The 27,200-nt window shown below is 30.2% G+C and overlaps 1 protein-coding gene and 1 long non-coding RNA gene across 20 annotated transcripts; one reads left to right on the forward strand and one right to left on the reverse strand.

The window, feature by feature from the left end:
- On the forward strand, positions 1-26,982 carry LOC121114494 (uncharacterized). Of its 19 annotated transcripts, XR_011779131.1 has the most exons (6): positions 43-487; positions 645-1,512; positions 16,243-21,346; positions 21,419-21,700; positions 24,546-26,650; positions 26,709-26,982. XR_011779131.1 is itself a non-coding variant. In XM_040708475.2 (4 exons), the coding sequence occupies exons 2-3, from the start codon at positions 645-647 to the stop codon at positions 5,465-5,467; spliced, it is 1,176 nt and encodes a 391-aa protein (XP_040564409.1). In that variant the 5' UTR covers positions 1-487; the 3' UTR covers positions 5,468-5,472; positions 8,128-8,788. The 19 variants fall into 19 exon arrangements, 12 of the variants coding, with proteins under 12 accessions (XP_040564409.1, XP_040564408.1, XP_040564412.1 ...); XR_011779132.1 differs by having other exon boundaries at positions 34-286; positions 24,546-26,982; XR_011779128.1 differs by having other exon boundaries at positions 24,546-26,982.
- Positions 6,268-8,128, reverse strand: LOC121114496 (uncharacterized). Its single transcript, XR_005863276.1, has 2 exons — positions 7,441-8,128; positions 6,268-7,214 (listed from the first exon to the last, which is right to left on the reverse strand). It is a non-coding gene; the product is annotated as an uncharacterized lncRNA (long non-coding RNA).
- Positions 26,983-27,200: the final 218 nt, after the last annotated feature.

Genomic DNA, 27,200 nt, shown 5'->3' on the forward strand with positions numbered 1-27,200 from the left:
ATGTGAATAATGAATTTGATTGGCTAGGAGTATGAGTATTAAACGAATAAGAGTATAGTCCTTGGGACTTGGATTTGGGCGCCATTTTGAAAAATGTATGTAGGCCTGCATTTGAAGGAAAAGAAGAGAAGAGAAGAGAAGAGAAGAGAAAAGGAGAAAAAGAGAAGAGAAGAGCTACTACAACTACTACTGAAGTTCGTTAGGAATGAGGATAATGAGAAGAGAAAATACAAAATAACTAATAAGAGAGAAAGTAAAGCAAAGGCAGCGAACTAACTAAAGTAAAGTAAGTAAGTACTAAGTAGAGAAGAGTGAAAACTGAAAAGAGACTCAACGGCATTTCTGGTCCTTGTTGTTATTGTCGTTGTCGCCGTTTTCGTGTTCCTCTGATCTGAAGTTTGAATTGAGTCTTTTCTAGAAACGAAGCACAATCTCTTTCATCCTTCCTAGCCTTAGTTTTAAATTGATCAGCAAGAAGAAACTGAAGGTGAGCCGAACTCCTCCCTCCCTCCCTCACTCCCTCACTCCTCACTCGCTGAGTCTGACAACTCCAATCATCTAATGCTAATTACTTTTCTTTATTATTGACTAACTTATGACTCTAATGGAATACTAAAGGTGAAATGTATTTTGTTATTTTGTAGATGGGGTCCACAGAGCGTCTCTGTCTTCGCTGGAATGACTTCGAGTCCAATATCAAACATGGTTTTTCCGAGTTACGTGAAGAGGAAGAGTTTTTCGATGTGACTTTGGCTTGTGGGTCCAAGCAGATAAAGGCACATAAAGTGATACTAAGTGCTTGCTCCCCTTTCTTTCGATCCATCATCAAGTCAGTACCTCATCAGCATCCTCTGCTCTATCTGCGGGGCATCAAGTTCAATCATCTGGAGTCACTGCTCTGTTTTATGTACAATGGAGAGGTCAATGTCACACAGGAGGAGCTCAACAATTTTCTGGCAGTTGCTGAAGAGCTCAAAATCAAGGGACTCACCCAAAATCAATCATCCCACTCTCCACCCTCCATGAATGAAGGGTCGCACCCACCTCCAAGTAAAAGACCTCGCATTGTCAATAAAGTGACGTCCTCTCCCGGGCCCATTGTGTCAGGAGTACCTCCCTTGTCTTCGGTCCAATCTTCTGTGGGAACGCCAGGAGGAGGAAGTAGTACGCCACGCCCCCGTGTTCCACCTCCTTCTCAACGTCCTCCTCCTCTTCCTCAGCCATCTAATGTCGTTGAGGATGATGATGAAATCGAAGATATCACGCCTGTTAAAGCAGAACCCAAAGACACAACTGGAAATACCATGGTTGTTACACCTGATGTAAGTTTAGGTCCTGACGATTTAGGAGATGATGCTTATACACATGAGGATGAAAACTACGAAGAATATGCGCAATATGGATCGGAATCTGGAGAGATGAGCTATAATGAAGGAGGGTCTTTAATGGATCCTGGTTTGGCTGCTGTTCCGGGACCCTCCGGGGCTCCCACAGCTGCCGACGGAAATAAAGGTAAGAAACAAGTAATTCATTGTGTAAGAGGAGGAAAAACAAACATTTTGAAGCATTTACTCAAAATATTTTTCTAAGATTCTTATTGATATTATTATTTTTCTTGACCACTATAGTCAAGATCTGAGCATTCATTTTCACTTGATTATTATTAAATTAAGAAAATAACTCATATTATCCATCTTAATAGTTGATGTGTATTCAAAAGGAAGGGGATAATTATTGGTGCAGTATTTGATTATGTGTGACTACTTATGGAAGATCTTCTTCAATTTTGTTTACATTTTTCATATTTTTTGTGGATAAAATGTAAATTCAATCATTGAATGTAAATTTGGGCCTATTAAATATACTTTAATAGGTCAAATTGTTAACTAAAAACCAAAAATAGTTATCATTGTTTAGAAAATAATTTAGTTCTGCACTTTTACTTGTTCCATTTTATGTAGTATTTTCTCTATGATTTTGAGTTTACATACAACTGTTGAAATCAAAAATGTATCATAATAAAAATATTTTAAAGAAGCTCATTTAAAGAGAAAAAATTGAATGAATCAAGCGTTAAATAATGTTTGTTTGTTTTTGTTATTTTGTCTACTTTAAAAAAAAAAAAAAAAAAAAAAAATTGACATCTAACGCTTAGAAAAACAAAAAAAAAAGTTGGTCAAGATCAATATAGATTAATCATTTTTTTTTTTAAAGTTTTGAATATAATGTTTGTTTCTTCTCTTAAACAGTTCAGCAAACTGTCATATATAAAATATTTAAATGATTGTTATTGCATTTGTTAACCTAGCGGTTTGCTGCCCTGTGCATTGTGGTAATTTTCTATTTTACATGTATTGCCAAGCTAGATATTTTAGTATTACGTTATTTTGGAGCTTAGTTAGGTGGCCAACCTTTATTACGAGGGAGGGGAGATCAATTTAGTTAAAACTGAATCTTCTTTTTATCTTTTGGGAGTGTTTATATTTACTTACTTATTTAAGACCAATGCAATTCATACTCTTTTGTTTCTGTTTATGGTGAGATCTACAAAGCCAGGAAGATCTCCTTTCACTTGGGATTTGAGAATTATTGAAAACTATATTATACGTTAGGTTGGTTGATATTTTGTGAATTTTTTGGTTACTATCCAGGTATTATGAGTCTTTAGCTTAATTCTGGGCTTCCTGGCTTTGTCATTAATTTTAGAACTAGCTTCAATTTCCGTAAAAAAATTATTAAGTTATTTTTACAATGTATCGTATTTCACTTCATAAAATAATGATGATTTTTTTTTTTTTTCATTTTCTATTGAAGCATTTTATGCATATATATATTTTTTTAAACAAATAAGTTAATGTATTTTTGGTTTCGATACCGTAAGTATCAGAGTAAGTATACATATACACATCATGTGACTAAGTTTTGGAAGCCCAGAATTTGTATCATTTTGAAGTAACAACTCTTACTTACTTGTTCATGTTACATTTTCTTTCAAAATTGTTGTTGAGGTGTTTTTGGTTCAATATATTCAAAGAGAGAAAATCTAGTTTAAGCTTGTCCTTTTTTCTTATACATACTACATGATTAACAAACCTTATTTATGTTATGTTTGTCGATCTTCTTGATACATATCAAGCATATAATTTAGTTCTATTTGTCAAAACTTGATTTCAAAATGGTTTAAAAGTCCATCTTTTATGTATTCCTCTCGTCGGCTCTATGCTTGAGTTAAAATGTAAAGTAAAATTAAATGAAGATATTGAAGTATGGTTTGTTTGTTTGGTTATATTTTGTTCTTATAATTTTTTAATTAGGATAAACTTGAAAAAAATTATTTGTAATCTTTCTTTTTTTAAACGTCTGAATTTTAATTGACATCTTTTTATCAGAAATAATTTCAACCATGAAGAAACTACTTGTAGTCACTACTTAAAATAGAAGCGTATTGTATATTCTTAGTTTTTGAAATTCTGAATGTATATTAGACTGCCCTGTTTTTGGGTTAATATACCTGGACAAATACATGGGATTTTTGTGTCAAAATTTGGTCATTTAAGGGCATTTTGTAACATCTCAAATATGGGGATATGAGTGAAGCATTAAAGTTTAAAAAAATTTAAGGGCTCTAAGATGTGGTTCATGAATGTCAACTTCTGTTTTATAAAAAAAATCAAAATGTAACCCCAATTGAAGTAATAAATTGCTAAACATAAAAAAGGTACTTTGATAAAATAGAGAAAGCACAAATCATTGAACACATCTTAGACCCCTTAAATTATTGAATACAACATGAACAGTATTTTTCAATTATAAACCAAACACTGAAGAAATATTAAAAGTATAACTTTTGAGTCTAATCATTATATTTGGGACGGTACATGAGGCCTAAAAATATCCAAATTTGACGCAGAAATACCTTTTTTCTAAAATAAAATAGTCTGAGAGGCCTCAATCATTGCTTTCCATCAGAAAAGGCATTTGTGCAAGAGGAGAAGGAGGATATATACCCAAAACGGGACAGTTTAATATACATATATGCAGATACTTTTAAATGGAAGATATTGTCTACCTACTAAGGCAGACAATATCTTTAGTTTTGCAGAAAAGGGGAAAGAAAAGAGAACTACTTAGGAGAGGGAAAATAGGAGGAGAAAATTATGTGTACATTTGTGTAGTATATATACATATATATTTATGCCAACTTGAAAGGAGTATGCACTTTTCTTTGGAGCATAAATACAGTATAAAGAAAAGGAGAGGAGAAGGCCGCAAGAATTTTATTCTTTAATATGTTTCCTTTCTCTATTGACCTTGAATTCATATAAATTCGTCTTGCTTTTAATGCATTTTGTCTAGTTCTGAGCACTATAATACAATTGCTACTTTTCATGTTAAATAAACAACAACAACGATAACAACCCAGTTTGTTTTATATCTTTGCAAGAAGAAAAAATCATATACATGTCTGTTATATCAATATTCTTTTCTTTTGGCGGGCTCCAATATCTTAATTAATTCATCTTGAAATATTTTCATTTACCTTTTTAGCCAAGTTTCTAATCATTCGTCATCCTTCTTTAAAACCATTACTATTATGGGCTAATTTACTTTAATTTATTGATTCATTGTGTAAGAAACAACTTATTTTAAAGTTTGTTGATATAATAGATCCAACTGTACTCGGGGGAATTTTTTTATTGGGAATATTCCTATAGAAGAAATATTTTAAAAGAAAATATTGATCTTCTGGATGTATTTTCGTTGTTCTTCAATGCTTTGGTTGATAATATAAATAACTTGGAGGAGTGTCAGGTCAGACATTCTTCTTCAGTAATGGGTGAAAACTTTTTTACTTGTGGTGTTGAAAATATATGAAATATATCTAATTCAAAAACAATCTTTTTATGTAGATTCACTTAAATTAATGATAATTATATAAACTTGGAAACGTCGATTTTGATTTTTTTTAAATATTAGAGGCAGCAACTTGTAATTATATTTTCCATTAAATGTACTTATACATACAAATGCATTTTAAAAACAGCCATAAAATCAGAATAGTCTATTTGGAGTCCTTGATATATCGTGTTCGCTCTTGATATTCTTGAACCTATGATGCTAGTTAAGTTACTTCTTTGAACAATTCTCTCTTTTTGCAGGGGCAGGAGCTATCATAGCCCTCGATAGTGCTATTAATCGTTTAATTATACGGAGTGCGTCAGGGTTTACATGTAAGAAATGTGGAAAACAAAGTGCACAGCGAACATGTTTGAGAAACCATATTGAAGCTAAACATATTCAAACAGATGGTTTCAGATGTCCAGTTTGTACAAGGGTCTTTAAAACTAGAAATAGCTTATCTGTCCACACAAGTACAAAACACACTAATGCAACTCCGTATATATCCGGTACTAGAGAAATGGAGCAATCTGATACACCTATCAAACAGGAGTCATATGAAATGTAACCTTAGTATGTACTGTTAAATCTAAATATAAAATATTTATTCATTGTTCCATATGATTTATTTGAGGATCAAGCTTTTTCACATACCTTCATAATTAGATTTGTGAAAATGTTTTTAATTCTTACTAAGTTAATAACCATTTTATGTGCTGTGTGTTGTTAATTACAGAAAGGTGCTACATTAGTTCCTATTCGTGTTCCAGATATTAGATGCTCCTGACTTTTGCTTTACATATCAAAATAATAGTAATGAATAATTTTCGAATACGTAGCCAAGTCCTTCTCCCATTCAATCAACTAATATAATTAGAATATAATAATGGTTGCTCTTATTTTAATACACAACTTTAACCTTTTACTCGTCTTCACACACTTTTAATTCTTTCGAAATATATAGTAGAAATATTTCTTGTCGTGGAGGTATGCTTAACCAGACAATTTTATATAAAATATTTAAAAAAAGTTATTTAGAGTTTATATAGTCGTGAGGCTATAATATTTTCTGGATAAATTTATTGATCCTTTTATTACAATGAAGAAATTAGCTCTGTTACCGAACAGTATTATAATATTTTAGTAATAATGGATGATATTTTCAATAAGTAATATTTAATCCTTCAATATTTTCATACAATTTTGTATCAGTAAATTCAAATACGGAATGTAAAAAGTCCATGTGAAGGAATTGAATGGGCCTGGTATTTGATGTTAACCTATTCACTTAATAATTAGTGTTGATTATCTAAAACCAATACAGTGCAAGTTGTTAGTTTACAATGAGTAATAGCATGTTGATTCGTATTTTGTAGTATAATGTATATTTTTCACTCAATTTATAAAATAAGTACTCGTATTGAATTTAGTTGTCATGAGTTATAAGAATAATCCAGTAGGGGTTAAAAGCTTCGATTCTTGTTTTACTATGTATTTGGAGTTCAATTAGCATATTTATGATAGGAAATGTGATTGAATGATTTTTTTGGAATAAGTGATTTTTTATGTTGGTAAATTTAAGAGGAAACACTTAGTTGCAAGTAATATCAGATCGGTCATAGTGTTATGGTTTGATATTTAACTTCCATTAGGTCTCTATATTCTTGATTTATATTTAAGCAACACTCTTCTAATCTATGTAGATGTGTCTTGCTGAAGTGATATTGGAAGATTTCGATTGACTTCATTAGAATACTTTGATAGGATTTTGATGTGAAATGTGAACTTTTAATTATCTATAATCCATTCATTAATAATGGAACATAAAAGTTCTGATTATAAACCTTAAATCAAATATTCATTTATAGAATAATTATTCATGGATACATATACCAATTCAAGATAGGTATATGATATTGATATGGGTTTTAATTATACTTCGTTCACCTTAGAACGCATATAATTAATTAAAATAAATAGATCTGTACATATAAATATTGAGTAATAATTATTATTTGGTGATGATGACGTGTAGGAAAGTCAGTAGTAGTGCTATTCTTTTGTAAGAGGAAAAGTTTGTGCATTCTCTTGTTATTATTCTTTTAGGTAATCCCGAAGATCTAGATCGTCTGATTGATCTGTTTATTACGAGAAAAGGATCCAAATTCCAATGTACAAAATGCGAACAGATTCTCGTCGTCATATTGAAGCCAAACACTTCTTGACGAGTGGATTTAAATGCCCCATATGTAACATCTTTTGCAAAACAAGACACAGTCATCAAATGCACTTCATCACAAAGCATCAAAATGAACCTGTTAATTACAATGAATAAATTTTATGTCTGACACTTCGTACACATTTAATGTTGATTATTATTTGTTACAGAGTGAATGATAACGTATGCCAGAGGCATGTATTTTTATTATTTAAAAAAATATATATATATTTATCTATATATATATCAACCTTTTGGCAGTATTTGTTTGTTTATATGTAGGAAGATTGGAATTTTTTTAAAGATTATTTCCCCTTACTTACTTAATATGTTAGAAGAGTAGACATTACCATTTTTTACGAATTAATATATGTAGACTATTTTAAATATTAGATTAATCCCTTATAGGAGAGTGGGTGGGGCAGTTGACCTGCTAAAGATGCACGAAAGGATGGCAATTATTTTTTTCTTTCAATTAAGTAGTAACACTGAAATATTGTGTTTGAATTGGATGCTGAGCATGTATTATTCTTTCTGTCTGTTATCTAACAAACAAGATTTGAGTTGAATACATAATTAATGCTCTACATTGTACATATATTAATTAGGCATTACCTAAATATGTAGTAAATCAAAATCAAATCTATCATCTATCTATTAATGTTGTGTGAAGGGTTCTTTTTCATTTATGATAAATCTTTGATGATGGAGTGGTGATGCTGCTAATAGTGTGTTAAAATCTGAATTTTGTGTAACTTGTGATTTTTCTTGTGGTTGTTAGTGTGCAGTTGGTAATCGAGATTTCGTAGTTCCAAGAACCCTTGTATTATTACATAACACACGATCCTTAACATCGGGTTTCACAATTTCTTGGTTTCGTGTCTTTCAGTAACACCACTTCTGCTACTGCCACCACACCATACTACTACATACATACATACTTAATATGGGAGAACACACATCAAATGAAATAGACATACATAATAGGTCTATTTTTTTCAATATTGCAGGATTGTTAGAAGAACTCGAACGAGAAATTGATACGTATGTTATGGATGATACACCCGGTATATCTTCTTGTAGAAAGTGTGGATATTCGACGACGGTACGAAGTCGATTGCGAAGACATATTGAGGCTAGACACGTTACAACTAGAGGATTCATTTGTGACTTTTGTGGTTTCGTTTCCAAGACTAGACACAGCTTGAGAGAACATATAAGGCACAGACATTCCAAGTCAAAATGCCTCAATTAATTGATACTCACAGCTCTCTCTCTCTCTCTCTCACTCACTACTTCGACTACTACAAACTACTACTACTCTACCACGCTACACTAAAAAAAGCAAAATAATTGTTATATAAATATACATATTTATATTTATATGAATTTAAACTTATTCTTGTTATATACATATTAGTGTTTTGGCAATGCTCTATTGTTCAATTCTATATTAATACATATATATATCTATCTATCTATCTATCTGCATACAAGTTATAGTATACTCAAATTGTGTATATATATATATATCTATATACATAAATACATGCATATATTGGTTTTAAGTGGGAAATTTCTATCTATAAGCATAAATATGCGAAAACTTTGAATCCTGTTCATTATTTATATTTAAAAAAAAAAATAAAGCGTAATCCATTATTTCGCAGACTTTAGGTTGATTTTTTTTTTCTTCGAAATTACAGATTTGACGGCTAATCTCGACAGAGAGATAGAAAGTTTGATCGAACAGAGGGGTAATCAAGTATTTTGTACCAAGTGTGGCTACTACACGAAATACCGGAGCCATTTGCGAAGACATATTGAGGCCAGGCACTTTTTGACATCAGGTTTTCCTTGTCATATATGTGGATTCGTATCCAAAACTAGATATAGTTTAAAGGAACATGTTAGGGCCAATCATAAAGTCAAGATTATTTATAACTCATCTGCCTCCTCCTCTCTCACTTGATATGATAATGATATGTTGTTGATGATCTTATTGAATATATACATACTTTTATTTTTTTACTAAAAGAACAAATTATTCTATGCCCAAAATTGGAATTATTTTTATTAATATAATTATGATGTCGAGTGGTTTAAACATCTATCTTTTAACAAGATACTTTTTTAGACAAATTATATATATATATATGTAAAATACATGTATATATATATATATATATATATTTAAATATGCGTAAATATTTTTTAAAACATTTGATCTTTTTATACATACATAAACTTGCTGATAAATTGTTGTCTCCTCCGTACCTGTAGTTTATACATTAACTAATGAGTTAATGGGTTAAAAGAATATACATACAGTAAATATGAATCAAACTAGAGCTTACAATGTGATAATTCTTGATAATTGAAACGCCATTCCCCTTTAGGCACATTCTTCTTAAATTATCAATAGCTGTTGTTACTTGTAGGGATGGTTGTCTTCGATGCATTGGATGAACAATTGATTCGAGTAATTCGGAAAGTCGGCTCGAAATATCGCTGCACTAAATGTGGAAAGGAATCACTTTACAAAAATAATTTAAAGCATCACGTCGAGGCCAAACATTTCGTGACCGACGGGTTTTCGTGTCGAGAATGTAACGCGTTGTTCAAGACTCGAGATAGTCTAAGAAAGCATTTTTCTTCTAAACACAAAAATGTTCCAATTTATTTCTCGACTTCCACACATAATATCCTTTAAAAAAAGCATTATATATTTTCTTGTGTTTTTTTTCTTCTTTATATTTGTATTGTTGCAGAGTTACTGGACGTCCGCATCCTGAGTTTTGCAAGTTCAGACCGCAATGGCAGAGGAAATTTCAAATGTCTTAAATGTTCTTACGAATCGCCGCGATTATTGAACTTAAAAAGACATATTGAATCCAAACATTTTGTTACTGATGGATTTCCATGTGAAACATGCGGTTTTAGATCCAAGACGAGACACAGTTTATATCTTCATAAAACTCAAAAACATAAAAAGGAACCAGAGTATTTCTCAACTATGTAAATTATTTCGTATTTAGTCTCAATCAATTATATGGATGTTGTTCTATTAGGCCAGAATTTACTTCATATGTATTTTTAAAAAAACTTAAAAAAGTGGATAAAACATATTTTTTATTTGTCTTTTCATATTGCTTTATAATAATTATTTAATTATTGTGTAAAATCACGTCATGCATACATCTTATGTTTTTTTTCCTTTTTGCTATAAATTATTATTACTTCATACATATATTTTAGTTGGTCAATCATATTTATTCTTGTTATTCAGGTCATTGTTTTTCATCAAGAAAAAAATAGTACTGTTAATTATTTGTTAGACATACGAATTCGGCAATCGGAAAATAAAGAAATCAAATACACATATTAAACGTATTGGATTCTGGTAGCAATTATATTTTTCTTTTGTTTTTATAATTAGGAGGGATATTTTCCATTGAGGACTTGGATCGTGAGATTCTGAATTTGACAGTTCACATTGGTCAAAGCCAGTACAGTTGCTTGGAATGCGGACACTTTTCTCATCAGAGCTCCGACTTGAGAAAACATATAGAGTCCAGACATCTGCACTTCGAAATGAATTGCCCCATTTGTCCACAAATTTCTTATACTCGTCACCAATGGCAGCGACATATGAGAACGAATCATCCTCATAAATATAAAGATTTTCTCAAGAATAATAAATTGAGTACCTGGTTGCCGATTCGGCACCGATGAAAAGAACTTTAAATTTAAATGATAAAATATAACAAAACACACAACCACAATATTTATTTTACTTACTAATGATGAATACCCAGTGTTTGAAAAGAAAAATAAGAGATGAATATAACAATATATAATAATTAGTAATCATAAGATACATACTTATTTGAATTATTATTTTAATATGAATCATCATTCATTGATGTGCAATAATTATCTTAATACATACATACATAATACTATTGACAAAAAAAGCATTAACTTCACATGATGTACTCTTGTTGTTCGGATTCCTCTGTTGTTGCACCCTTCATCCTCACATTCCCGATCTTTCTTTTTTTCAGAATCGTTTCAGAATCTATTGGATTTGTATATTCGTTTAGTTGTTGATGATGACAAGGATATTAACAGGAGAAGGGAGTACGAATGTGTAATTTGTGGAAAAAGGCTGGGTGTGCAAGTCACAAACGCCAGGAACCATGTGGAGGCTAAGCATATATCATCTGAGGGACATAGCTGTGATTTCTGTGGAAAAATATACAAAACAAAAAATACCCTGGCTTCCCACGTCAGTATTAAACATCGCCACAGGTCTGGATCTACCTATGCATAGAATCCAGTTGATTTTGTTTTATTTGTAATTGTTTGTTGCATTAACGACTTACAATTAGTGTGTGGTGAGGATTGTAACGCACGACCAAAATATTTTGTATCACTTTGTAACGATTTAACTCTCTGCTATAACTTATCTATCTAAATCAATAAAGTGATACTGATAATGAAACACATCAAAAACCTTTTTTATTTCATATTCTTGATTCTTAATTACATACATATATTAAACAAAGTTTACATGAAACACGGTTTCCATAAAACGCCCATAAAGTTGATGATTGATAAATTACTTTTTGTAATGTTGGTTTTGTTGATAGCTGTCCAAGACAATTAGATTATTAATTCAATCCCTTTATAGATTTATTCATGGATTTCGAGTACTATAGACAAAATAAAGTTACGTCTACGGTATCTGGAGTACTATGTCTAATTTGTGGAAATGTCATTCGCCAAAGAGGGAATCTCCGTCGACATTTTTCAGATCGCCATTCTGCTGACGGAAAAATATATAAGTGTCCCGAGTGCCAAACGACCTACAAATCAAAAAATAGTTTTCAATCTCATGTCTCTCAATACCATAAGCTTTGGAAAAAAATGGATGTAGAAAAGTGCTCGGTGTATCCGTCTTAAAAAATCAACATTTTGTCATTTTTGCTATTTTTTTTTATCTAGAGATTTTCTAACCTACTTTTTTACAATGTCAGAATAAATGTGTGGTTAAACACACCTATATATACAGGGGACTAGAGGAGCAATGCCTCGCAAAATTTGTCTATTTTTTTAAATTGATTTGTTTTTATATAATAAAGACAAGATCAAAAATGAAATTAGTGTAATCATATAATATATGTGAATAACGACCCTAAACAGATTAGGATTGGCATTCGCATTAGGGATGTAATGTGACATTTTTGCTATAGGTTGCACTCTTCAATCATTGTTTTTATACACATTTACGATTGCATGATCCCATTTTGAAAATGTTCGATCGAGGTTTAGTCGACCGCATTTTTGATGTGAAGTTCTAAGATTTAAGTAAATATGTAACTTAAAGTCTGAATAAAAGTATCTCAACTATTATATAATATGTTGATTGTTATTTTAGGCTTACTAGCTCACACTATTGAGAGAAAAATACCGTATCATAAATTTTAGTTGGCTATAATCAATCGTTTGAGATTTTGGGGACTTAATAGAAGTTGTATTTTCTTGTCCAAACATAGTAATAGTATTTAAAAAGTTGATTACTATGTGGTGGGATAGATGGTAATGTTGAGAGTCGATCTAAGAGTGAAGTTGTTCTTCGGTTCGGTCTAAATTGATTTTTTTATGGACCGATTTGGACCAATATTTCGGTTCAGACAGTGGACCAAAATGCAATAGTTTTCAAATTTTTGACCGATATTTTCCGGCTCACTATATAGACCGATTTCCTCCCATCCTGATTTCTGAGTTGTACAAATTACATTATTGCCCTATTTTTAGGGTGAACGATTTCGCGACTGTATCAATAAATTTTCAACTCGGAATAATTTAAAACCACCTTGGCAAAATATGAGGATTTTCACACCATTTTTGGCTCGGTATTTGCCATGTCCTATTCTTTTCCACAATAAGCTCCTATTTTCTTCCTACTTTATCTTTAGAAGTAGAGATTTTCAATAAGATTCTAAAAAATAATAATAACTCAAGATTCAAATTTTATCTATGTATAAAAGAAGTTGAGAATAAATAAAATTTTCAAAACAAATAAAAAAAACATTCACAATTTGCAAAGAATCTGCATTTTTGACATTGTTTGTAAATAGTTAGTCTATTTTTAGGTCAAATGGACCCATTTTAAAACGATGTGTACCGTTTTTAAATTCAAATATATCAGGCTTTATGTTTATTATTTCACACAAACTTTTTTCCGAAAATAAAAATAACCAAAATTAGTTCCTAGTTACCCAATTTTTTCCCTATTCTTCTTAACTATCGACTTATTAATTAATTATTCTTAAAAATTGTTAATAGCTTAACAAGAGGTAATTCTAATTTAACTTATCAACGTTCAAAATATTGATTAGTGGTAAAGAAGCAGAAATATTGACAGTTGAAAACAAAATACCAAGTAAATTTTTGTGTTAGTTAAGTAACACGATGGCGATGGGTCAAATGTATGCAGTCCTACTATTCAATCAATCCTAATTTATTATATGAAAATGAAGGCTTTCTTATAGTCGAATAAGATATCTGAGATGCGTGCAAAGTAAAGCAGTTTCCCTATTTTTAAGCCTAAAAAAATTCTTGATTTGTAATGGGGAGGGCTGAAAAAAATTATCTGTCATTTGAAGCAAAATAAATGTATAATGGCGTACTGGGCCAGAATGATCACCACCTACTTTTTCTTTTTACAAAAAAGAGGTCTTAAGTAGGGTTAGATTGGACTAAGATTTGAAATCCTTGAGGGGATTTTCCCCTGTTCGCAGTCAAATAACTTTCAGGGGGGGGGGAGATTAAATCGACTTAGAATACTTTTCAGTTTTAGTTTTTTGTTCATCAATTCCTTTTCCTCCACAAAAAGAGGAGTTGTAAAGGAAAAGAAAAAACGGATATGGAATAGGCTTTAAAAAAATTACTGACCCTATTTTAGTCAAGGGCTGCATTTTGTAGGGCACTACAAATTTATTTTGTACAAATAAATTGAATACAACAATCAAAATTATCTATGAGCGCAAAATCCAAAACTGATCTCAGTTTTTTCTCTTAGTTATATAAATTCTGAAATATGTAGGATTATGGTAATTCGGGACTATTATCGTTCAGAGTCATGTTTTACCCTTAAAATAATCCCAAATTAAAAGTAGGATTAATAAAGCTTATGTAAAAGTATTATTTATGATTAAAAAGTGTTTTATTATTTCTGTATCTTGTTCTGAACTCGATATATTTCATTTTGTGGCTGAAACATGATGAAAAACGACACTCTTCTATAGTTATTCATCATCCATATCAATAAGGAATATTATAAATTATATTATAGAAAATATTCAATGTTGAATTTAAAAAAATACCTATTTAAAAAATATGCATCTCTAAGGATTTTTGTTCAATTAAGTATTTTGTAAGTGATCCCATTTTGAAATATTAAAATTATCTACTCATCTTAAATTGATGGCTTTATTGTTTCAATCCTGGTATCTCATTCCCGAGGAAGGAGTCTAGTCTACTCTCTTATGAGGTTTGATAATTTCTCTCTGATGAATTCTTCTCCCTTCGTCTCTCATGGAATTCAGAATCTGATTTCGAACATCTCTTGAGATGGATCATCAAATTAGAAGTATCTTCGTTCAATTGCCTCAATCTTCCTTTTACGGTATATGATGTCATTATCTTAACATTAAAATGGTAAACATTATTAAGATAATATTGCATATTTACTATAACACTCCCATAAAAAATCGACACCCTTCTTTAGACCCTTAGAACTTATTCATCACCCATAATTATGAAAAATATCATAGCTTATATTATAGAAAAATATTCTATATATAATTTTAAAAATATGCATTTCCAAAGTTTTTTGATCATTTTTGTAGTGCTCCCATATTTTTGGGGGTGTACTGCCAAATAATTAACATTGTCACTGATTTCTTGCAATTTCAATGGCAATATCATGAAGTTATGCCTCGTAAAAGGAAGATCGAGGCAATCGATCGAAGATAATTCAAACTTCCTCATCCATCACAGGAGATGTTTTAATTGGGATTCCAAATTCCATGTGGGACGACAGGAGGGGAAGTGATCCTAGGAAAACTACCAGACCTAATAAGGGAGTAGGGTTGCCTCCTTCCTTCAGAATGAGATACTAGGATCGAAACAATAAAGCAATCGATTCATTAGAGAATTTTAATATTTCAAAATGGGATCACTTAAAAAATACAAAATCGAACAAAAATAATTGGAGATGCATATTTTTAAATAGGTTTTTTATAAAAATTAAATATTGAATATTTTCTATGATATAATTTATAATATTCCTTATTGATATGGATGATGAATAAGTTCTAAGGGTCTAAAGAAGGGTGTCGTTTTTCATCATTTTTCAGCCACAAAATGGAAATATATTGAGTTCAGAACAAGAAACAGAATCAATAAAAACATTTTTTAATCATGTAAAACACTTTTAAATAAGCTTTATTAATCCTACTTTTAATTTGGAGATTGTTTTAAAGGTAAAAATGACTCTGAACTATAATTGTCCCGAATTACTATAATTCCAGATATTTCAGAATTCAGATGACTGACAGAAAAGCTGAGATCAACTTTGGGTTCTACTCTCGAAGATAAATTCCTTTTTTGGCTTGAATTCATTTGTACAAAATGAGTGTTCCCCCTGTGTAATCTGTCAAAAAAAAAAAAATATATATATAGTACAAACTTAGCAATTCATAGGGATTTTCAGTCCATATTACTTGAATTTAATTTAAATATAATTATTAATCAATTGTATGAAGTAGTATTGAATGCAGTTGTTAAGTCTTATTTATTCCTAAAGTCATTTGATGAAGTTTCATCAAGATTTATTTGAAATCTGTATATTTTATGTAATAAAAATATCAGCTATGAACTCCCAAGATTACGTCGCCTTCAATTATGATGTCAGTGAAAACACTCTAATGGTAAAACTATTCTATAATATGTATTCTGTGTTGTTTCTAGTTTTACAAATTAATATATATGATGTAAGAAAAAAAAATAAGTTGCCTATTCAATTTTTTAGTATCGGAATCATTACTTTCCAGATTATATATTGGTGGAGTATCTAGATCTTGTGAATGAAATCGATGAATTTATCAACCAGAGAAGTATTCATGGAGGAAGAGGAAAATATTTTGAATGTCTTGTATGTAAAATACGGCCTCGAGATACCTTCGATAATAGAAAACATTTAATTACACATATCACAAAGAATCATGATCTTTTTATTGGAGAAAAGCCTGGATTATTAAATAGAATAGATGCTTATATCATTTCACGTACTTTTGAAAAACCCGATGGAAATAATGTATGTCTTATTTGCAAACAAACATTAGGGAACAAGTTTGTTCCTCTGAGAAAGCATTTCCTCCTAATGCATTTAAAAAGAAAACACAAATATGCTGATAACTGTATGCTGTAGAATTGTGTGATCTTCGTTATTTAAACATAATCAAATAATATGAGATTGTGAAATCAAAATAAATAATTATTAATATATAAATAAATATGTAGATAAAATTTTATATATATTGTCGTTTAAGAAGGTATATCAGAGACTGTTTTTTTTTTTTTTTTTTTTAAAGATTGAAAAGCAAACACGGCAAATTTTTTGACAGCGTATTTATTACTAGCGGTAGTACTTACCATTGCTCGGAGATATTTGTAATACTATGACACAAAGTATTTTATTGCCTTAGATATCTACATTCATTGTTTAGTACATTTGAAAAATTTCACTTTTTTTGTACCTATGAATAATTATGCCCAATTTATAATTTAAGTAGGTATTTAAAAATTATAATTATTTTAGAGAAAATTCAAAAAGTATTTGATATAAAATTTAAAAAAAATATTCAAACTTGCACAGGCATATAGGTACTAAAGGTCTTCTTTTTAAACAATTTTTTTTAGTTCTATCGTTTTGGGTTAAAACTTTCTTAGTATCAACTCTTGAACATCCAACGTATGATAAAAAATGGTTTTTACAAATTCAGGCACACAACTTAAAATAGATGATCTTGTACCTTATGAATATTTTTAATAAAACTCAATTTTACAGGAATTCTCTTAAAATCAATCAGTGTATTTGAAGGCCACAATAGTATCCTTTGGATAAAATAATCTTCTCCTGCAATGTTCCCCGTAATGATTGTTGCCTTTATAACAACTTACATCATCTTCTTAAGAACCAATCATGCACTTACATCAATCATTACAAAGACTGAGACCATATATATTTCTTAACAAAACTATTGGAAGACCAAGTGTTAATGATAACTTATGTGGAGGTATTTTAAGTAGCTAGATTTAATTAACTCGGTTGGATAGTGTACTGAGCCATTTATATACACAACCTCGTCAACAGATTCTTATGTTCTGAAGCACCCTGGTATTTTAACCAAAATAATGTCATTGATTTTGTCAACTTCTTGATTCCTTGGTGCTAGAATTGCTTTTTCTTGATTCCATCTACTTTTTTTGTAGCCCTGAGCAAAAAGAGGGAATACCGTCCCTTTAAGTTGAGCTGACAAAGAAAAGGAATTTCTACAATCTAATTTTTTCATTCCTTTGTGGACATCAACACCCTGCATGGATCAGGGTCTCTCCTTCTATTTTTTTTTTTTTGTAAATATATCGCAAGACACCTGTTAAATTTACTGATAAATATCGGGTGTGTTTTTGGCATGTTATAAAAAAAGAAATCAAAATTATAACCCTGACAATTTGAAGAAAGTTTTAAAGGAAAGCAAATTATCTTTCATGACGTTTCATTAGATCAGCCACAATCAGCTGTGAAGAGGGGGCAGGGGAAGAAGGATATAATCAAGTGGCTGTGCAGCAATTATTTCGATATCAATCCCCAATTCTACTCTGAGGACTTGCCATTATAACTTCGCAACAAATCTTCAAAGTTACTCTCCGTCTTTTATGAGCTCCCACAAATGTTCAATTAGCTTTTGTAAATAATTTAATGTGGTACCAAAGGAAGTTCACTTTTAAGGAATCAAATAACTATAACAACAGCTCATGAAATAAAATATACTCTTCAGTTTACAAACTCCAAAAAAACGGTCAATCTAAAAAATACACTCGATTTTCATTACTACTTAAATTACTATTTATTAGATTCACGCTGTTATAAGTAAAGAAGGGAGCTGTGTAAAGAAAAAAAACTCTGTTGTGATTACATAAGGAGAAACGGTTATTGTTTGTGTTTCTTCTTCTTTTTTATTCATTATCATTGTGGTGTTAATTCCTCCCTTTGAAGTATGCATTATCGCCTATTTTTGGTCTAAATTCTTTTAAAAATGCATAATAAAATGAGTATATATGAATTTAAATATAGTTAGAATATTTTCCCTGCACTAATGCTATTTCAAGTGCAGAAAGTTCTCCTCGTCAGGGCAGTAATTCATTTTCTCCCTCCAACATGATATATCACAGATACATCATGTAAGGCAGCTAATGTTAACAAGGGTCTTAATTCAGTAATACTATATGTCTGTCTTCCACCTTCTCATCTTCTCTTTCAAAAATATCATCTCTAGTTATGAGATATTAAGTGCACACTTCAAAATGAGGCTTCGATAACTATACAAACACTCCTTGCTTTATATTAACTTCTACATAGATTAAACAAAATCAAACGTTGTTTTATTCTGTTACTCCTAAGTGGAAATTATATATCTACCACTCATCTACTATAAGATAAATTAAGTGAATTAGTTATGGGTAACAAGTATTTTGCTCCTGCAGAATTACGCCAGCATTTCTAGAGGTCCTAATATGAGTTTTCAAATTAAATACCCTGAAAAGGTGACGAAATGGCTAAGGGTAATTGTCTGCGACTAGACACCAACAGCGAATTCAAGAACACATAGTCTACATTTCATTGCGACTGACAACATTACTACATTAGAAGATACAACCGTGAAGGAAATGACTCTAACTTAAGCAAGCGGTACCCTGCAAGTATAGGAATATAGGGTATAGCATAAAATGCTCGTAATTCCTTTAGTTTTCTTGAAAATATTTTTGCAAGTGTCGATTGCTTTAGTGAAACTTTCATTCTTATATCATTTTTTTAAAGTAATTTAATAATGTTATTATACATCCACAGCTGGTTGAACGATGATTACATCCTATTAGATGGCCTAATTTGGCAAGGTACCTTACACCATCATCCCCTCCTCAAGTCCAACACATAGCACCAAAAGATTACAGCAGGAGGATGAGAACCAAGAATCTATGGAGTATGCAATGTTCATGCAAGGGCCACAAGATCTCTATGACAAACTCTCTTTTGAGTTATTTCCCTTTTCCTCTTCAATTTGAATTCAAAAACGTGTTCAAAAAACTATCTTCTGAATATAAATTATGCTCAAACCTTCCATTCATTATCACAATTAACCCATTACAGACGATTATTATTAATTACATTTTGTAAAAATTTGGGTCTATAGTTTATCTATTTATGACTCAAATAAGAGAATGACATTTAAAAAAAATTTAAACAGAACCTTGAGGCCCCAATAGGTGCCGGTTAATTAATTAACCTACCGCCAGTAGCATTTATATATAAATAAAAAATATGTTACTTTGAGACATATTTATTATTTAATTATTGGATTCCAACTTGAAAAATTAAATAAACATGTTCAGATAGGTTGAGTTTGTATTTAAATGATAGGTTCATTTTGTACTTACATGAACTAGATTTCTAGAAAAAGTATAATAATTACTAGTATATAAAATATATTACTGTGTAGATTGATTATTTTCTATGACATGTCTCAGAGCACACCTTTTAGAAATCACTGGACTATAAAATGGTCATGTATGAAATACGTATTCTTGGTAGGTAAGGTTAGAGTGCAATTTTCTAAATTCCTAAGTATTTCATTTAAAACAAGATGTTTAATATAGAGTAAAATCAACCAAATTCAAGAGGATGATTGGAAACATGTATTTTTTTTTGGGGCGCCAAAGTGATTGGTCTCAGATTTTGTTTAGCCAGAGTTGTGATTTTAAGAACAAGGAAGGGGTAACAAACGAGATTTGACATTTTTAAACAATGTAAAGAAATATTTGGAATGTAAAATAAATTGTTTTCAATTTTAGTAGCCAGGGAATACTTGATACAAAAATTACTCACAGTCTGAGGAACGAATGAATGCATATGTTATGACTTCTATAATTTATAAAAAGATTACTACACAAAAATTGTATGCCTGGTAATATTATATTAGGTAAAAAATCTAACATTAGTTTTATTAAGCTTGTCAAGCTTGTCGTACATAAACATTCCTTTTTTGAAATGGTTAGTTAACAAAAGTTTAAAAAGTTCAAGCAAATACATATGTATTTTTTTAAATGTTCCTTTATAGCTCAGATGTAGTTACACTGATTAAATATAAGAAAATATTATATTATGACAGTTACTCCATGTGACCTAGGAATTGTCTTGATGCCCATATACATAATGGATATTTCTTTCTCTAGGACTGACTGTGGGTCGAATTTAGGCACATGGAATTCAATATAATAATTTCTCCCTATTGCGTGATCCAGTAAGATCCGTCGCTACATTTTGTATTTTCGGAATAGTAAAATTGACTTTTGACTTCATCTAATAATCATGAATTGTACGAAAGTTCTTATTATTAGAGTTTTAAGAGCTCTTATTTAAAAAATATGTCAGAGTTATTTTAAAATTGAATCTTGTATCAAAATGAACAATTCATGTAAATAATTGTTATTTTTAAATTCCTCTTTAGTTAGAAACAAATATAAATTCAAGTTCTATCAACACTAAAATATCCTTTCCAAGGTATGTACTATATCGTGACCGGTAAATTCATTCCCTGTATTTTCATTCCTAGTAATTTCGTTCCCACTAAATTCATTCCTTGTAAAATTTATCCCCACTTTGATATTTAATGAGACATACGGTCAAAACTAGTTTGTAGTTTTTATATATGTAGAGAGGCCGAGGCAGTCGGCACTGGAGATGACTGATGACTTGTGATAAGGATATGAAGGATTTATGGTGTTTATGGATTATAAATGACGTCATCATAAGTCTTTAATAGTGAGTAGGAATGGAGTCCCAATCCGTGGATATTGTTCAGACATAGAGAAGTAGAAGTAAATGCAATCATTACTCTTCCCTGCTATCTTCTATCATTACTAATACTCCCTCTTTTTCTCTTCCAACAGTTCAGATCAACGTAAATAATCAGCAAATTTACTCGGGCCCCTCATGCACTTCTCCAGGATCACCTATTCTCACCTGTTTTAAGTTCATCTCTGGGTAGAAACCGTATGAAGAAACTAATTATCCATCTTTAAAGTGGGATTGATATGTCCAGGGATGAATTATACAGCGAATGAAGTTACTGGCAATGAAAAGAGAAGAAATGAATTCTGTGAATGAAATGACCTAGCACCGTACTATATATGTATATTTATTATTTTTCTAGTGGACAAGTATATTTTTGGGTATGAGTGTTGTTAAATTTTAGATTTACTATTATAATTGAATAGTTTTATTTGAAACCTTAACGATTTATTTCTCTTTAATTAGATAAAAATTACAGTAATGAGAAATTTAGTATTCGAATGAGAATGTACAAACTAATAGTTTTCTCGTATAACGTATCGAGTTTTAAACACTTTACCAACTGCTATTTGTCTCTTAAGTACTCCTAGACTATCATTGCCATATTATTTCTAATCATTAAAATAAATTTCATATTATTAAAATCCTACAAAGTACTTATTCGATACTGTATTATAATATTATATTTAAGACTTAGCTGTACATTTGTGTTGGTATATGATACCCAAAATGTCTCCATACAAATAATAAGATAGCCAATATGTATTATATACAATGATGTAAATTCGGTGTTTTTTAGCTGGCCCGTTAATTTATAACTGGTAATATATTGAAGGAATTTTCTTTTGCTTAGCAGTTGTCATTATTATTTAATTCCTCATGAGTGAACATCCTTAAATAGATTCAATTATCCTCAAAACCTGATTGAACAATCGTGCGTGCACATAAAAGACGGAGCGTAACCCTAAGAAATTTGCGGGGGGAATTATAATTGTAAGTCCTTGTTGGACTCAGAGTAGAATTGGGGATCAACATCGTAGTAATTCTAGCAAATGTCATTTTTTATATCCGTTTCTCCTTTCTCTCTTTTCATAGCTGATTGTAGCTGATCTAATGAAACGTCATGACAATTATTCTTTTTCCCCTCCAAAGCATTCTTAAAATTGTAAGGGTTACCAGATTGATTTTCGCTTTATTCTTTAACATACTCATTCTACACTGGATTTCCATCATTGATTATATATAAGACAAGGGGTCAATAAGAAATTGTATATCCTGTCCTTTTGGAAACTATACCATAAGTATAGTATAATTTATTATTTCGTTTATTTATCAAAAATAATAAATTATTATATTGCCATGACGCGTCAAATGAGACGAAGGAAGCAATAGCCTATCGCTGATAGATGAAAGCAAAATACATAAGGGATTTTTTTGTTAGCGAGGTAATGTCGTGTCTAGGACTGCATTCCTAATCAGTCTTTTATTAACCATTTATAAGTCTTAAGGACCGATAAGTCGGTCCTTCAATCCCAAGTTACATTTTATTTCCTTCAAGAAAATAAAAACGAAGAAAAAAATGAATGATAGCTAGACCTTTACTGTTTTTGTTGTAGTTACAATGAAAGACCAATAATCACCGCTCCAAGGCTGACAAAATTAATCAAGAACAGACTGATCGTTCTGCAGTCCCTTATCTTTGCTATTAACACATTAAATGTGAAAAATATTTAGGGTTAGAAATAATTCAGAGATATAGATAATCTATTTATGATTCAAATGAGAGATTTATATTTTTTTAAATATAAAAAAAATAATACCTGGTATCCTAACGGGGTTGGTTAATTAGTTAACCTAACGACAGTATCAGTAACATAAAGACTAAATAAGAATAATAATAAATATATGATTCGGAGACATATTTATTATTGGATTCAAACTTGAAAAATTAAATAAACATTTTCAGATACATTGAGATAAATCAAATTTCATGATTTTTTTTGTTTCGTTACCATTATTTCAGATAATAATTAAAGCAATGTAGATGTAGCCCAGTATTGCAGTATTTGTGACACTCAAATTTTTGTATTTTCCTTACACATAGGAACTTTGTAACGTCTGAACTGAAATATATAGTTTTAAAGATTGATGACATTGTCGCCTCTCAATTTTTGCTAGCTGTTCCTCTCAAAAATAGATCGTAACTGGGTTCTGGTAACTGTTCTCTTTGCTCTATGATTGATTATGGTCTATCATACAATATCACGTATGATTTATAAATATGGGAGACATACATTTGTTCTCGCTTTCATGGATCGCAAGGCCTGAACATCAGAAGCACAACTGACAAGTTAAATATAGGCCACTGCCCTTTCTTTCATATCATTCTTTTTCCAAAGTAGCTCTTATTGCATGCAAGATATCAACTCCTCCTACGCCCTGGTTATATTTAGAAACATTATCAGGATCAGTTAGGTTTATATACTTCTTTTCAACTCCATTCTACCCTCTTCTTTTCGAATTTTCGAATATATCTTTGTAATTTTCGCTGCCTATTCTACCCTTTTCCACACAACCCTTTCAACAACATTTTTTTTACATGGAGGATATAGAATATGTTCTCTCGAGTTTATGTTTTCGTCATTGGGCCAGAATATCTTTCATTGAGTTGGTCTAACATTTTGTTAACAGTAAGATATTTCTTATGGAAACAATACCTTCTTATAAATCACTAGGCTTATCCTGCTAACGAGAGGTTACATTTTTAAACAGCGAATTTCAAAATGAAATAAATGAAAATTATTAAAAATTAATCCTAAGTAACATCCATTATCACAAAAACATTTTCTATTGAAATTTAATATGTAGGCCTTTACGAGATATTTGCCTTTTCCTGGAAGCCATAATTTTGAACTAAATAGTATTCTCAATTCAAGCTAGACTCTTAAGTCATGCAACGCTCAAGTAAATAGTTTATACTTTTTTCTTAATATGCATAACATTAAGTTAATTACTCCAAAAGACAGATAAATATAAATTAATTAAAAAATATTACATATAGATTGAAAAATGTATACTGATATGTAGTGGTAACCTAATTCTTCAGTAATGGGTTAACTGTTAGTATTTATGTTTTTATAATTTCGTAATTTATTGATTATTAAAATATTTTGTAATATCTGTCAAATGGTATATGTATAAATTATTTTTATAATTTTCTTTCAGGTTGTCCAACAATTGCCTTATATTTAATTGGTTTTGGTGTATTATTCCAAAAGGATTTAAAATTTTGGATATGAGGAGCTATTCTGGAAATATCAAAAGAAAAAGTGATACATTTGCCTCTAAATATATCAGGCTTTTTGAAAACGAACAGAATGGAGAAACTTTTAATCTCAAAACTCTTGTTAATGAAAAGAGATAAACATTACTTATCTCTTAAAGTTTAAAAAAATAAAACTATTAACTTGTAATAGTAAATTTAAAATTTAACAACACGATGATTGGTCATGAGTGATGAAGGATGAGAAAATAATATTCATTTATGAAAAAATGAAATATGTCAATATGGATAAATAACAAAGAAAATGACACTAACTTTTCTTTTTAAGAAGCAATCATTCGAATGTTATGAAATAGGACCAACGATTCTAATGTAAATTTTTATAAAATCCTTATTTGTTGCTGTAGTCATCCTAATATACCCACATTTTATCACGTTAATTCAAATTGAACACCTCTTGGGCATTAATTTTAGTTTGAAAAACAACTGAGCCATCTGGTTGCAGAGAAGTCGTATGTGGGTCATTAAACCACCACCACCACCAAAGTTTCACATACCTTTACAGAGCTCTCTAAATATGATAGCAAAAATAGGTCATAACATTCAAATGCCCACAGTTTTTTCACTCCTAAATCTATATTAATGAAGCAAAGTTTGTCCGTTTGTTTGTCTGTGAAAAATTCATTTTAAGAACGATTATTTGTAGCTAAAGCTCAGTGTGCTATTTTAAAAAAGAAAAGAGGAGTACCTCAAAAAAAAAAATGAATGTGACCTGTAATAAAGAATCTATAGATTGCCTTTACTACTATGTAGATGGTATTAAAATAATTTATGTGTATGTGTTAGTGTCTGATGTACGTTCCCCTTAGAAAAACAATGATATAAACGCATTTATTTAAAAAAACAGAGACAGATAGGTACAGACTTTAGACATGAAATAAAAAAACATTCTTCAGAATTTTGAGATACGTACGTAAATCCATGTTTATTTCGTATAAAAACAGATTCATGAGCTCGGGAGGACACGTCTGATTTTTTTCATGTTTTAAGATCGATTCTCCGTATCTCAAAGTTTTTTCTAATGTATGGTTGTCTATTCGAAAATGGACCAAAAAAAATTAAAAATCAAAAAAGTGAATGATTGTACTAACAGAACGTATATTAAATACGAATTAAAAAAGGGAATTAGGAAGAGAATTAGGAGTTAGTCTTAGTGTGTATCCTAATTATGATTGAAGGGGGTCATAGCAGCAATTTATCATTGACAATGACAATAAATAAATCACATTTTCAAACATTTGAAAAAAATGATTTACATTTACCAAAAATCAGTAATTTCAGATGGCCCATTATATGTTGCACTTTCAAGAGTGTCAAAAGGGGTGCAGTTTTGATTATATTTACATCAAATGGACAGAAACAAAAAAAATAATGTATACAAGGAGGATTTACAGCCTAAATTTACCTATTATATAATTATAGTTTATAGTATATCGTTTTAGTTTAGAATTTTAAAATAAACAAGGTAATTTTAAATAAAATATTTTTAATTTTTATTTGGCAATTTTTAAGATAGTGAGTTTGTCCTAGTCTAATATTAATTCTATTTGTTAAATGCCTAAAAAATTACAACTACCCCTGGGTTGCTATTATGGAGGCTATGAAATTTGGAGTTACCTTCCGAATGACGAAAAAATATATTTTCGAATATAACTGCCTTTATACTACCTTATGCAATGTCAAACTACACTAAATGACCTCGTTTCACTTTAAAAACGACATTTGATTCATAGTAATGCTCGTAACTCAAACTTATTAAATTATTGATTTATTTAAATATTCATAAAATTAATTTTACTACTTTTCGAATTAGCATATTGTTAAATGCTCATTATTTTCGAGATAAGATGTTTGAAAATTACAGAAAAATGAACAATGACAATTGGTCTCAATCGCTATGCTTATTTGTCTCAGCTTCGAATGGTGTACAAATAGTTTGTCTAACATCAGTTTCTTCGTGTAAAGACTATGGGATATGTATTTTGATGTCCGATTTAAAAAAAATGTATATTTAATTATTTTTAATAATTACTTTTCATTTTTAGCTTTACATCTGACTTATAAGACGAATAAAGAGATTCTACAAGCAATTAGAAGTATGATAGGAAGAAGACGGATTTTATTTCTACCCATAATTAATATATTTATTTATGTATAAAATGTCTCATTTAATTTTGTATATGGTTAACTTATACTTGTAGCTAATAATTTGATGAATCCATTTATTTGATTTAATATAAATACATTTTTTATCGTGTTATTGTTAATTAGTTTGAATTTATGTGTACAATTCGTATTAAAACTTAGAGTTGAAAATTTCCCTTATCGTTTTTTAAAAATGACTTTATTTTTAAATTATCCGTACTCATTTAATTTTGTATCACAAATGTAAGTTAGAATACTTAGTTTATCAATTTACTAGTAATCTTATGCCACTGCTAAATATTTACGACTTTAAGAGAAAAAATTAAAGAGATTTCAATGTAAATAGATTTATAATATAGAAATATAGGTGCTTTTTCATGAGTTTCACGAAG

Source organism: Lepeophtheirus salmonis, chromosome 3 (assembly GCF_016086655.4).
Source record: "Lepeophtheirus salmonis chromosome 3, UVic_Lsal_1.4, whole genome shotgun sequence".
NCBI lineage: Eukaryota > Metazoa > Arthropoda > Copepoda > Siphonostomatoida > Caligidae > Lepeophtheirus > Lepeophtheirus salmonis.

Excerpts from the sequence above, each read along its gene's own strand:
- LOC121114494 (XM_040708475.2), top strand. The coding sequence starts at position 645 with ATGGGGTCCACAGAGCGTCTCTGTCTTCGCTGGAATGACTTCGAGTCC. Across the intron at positions 1,513-5,159 it reads AGCTGCCGACGGAAATAAAG|GGGCAGGAGCTATCATAGCC; the intron begins GTAAGAAACAAG and ends CTCTTTTTGCAG.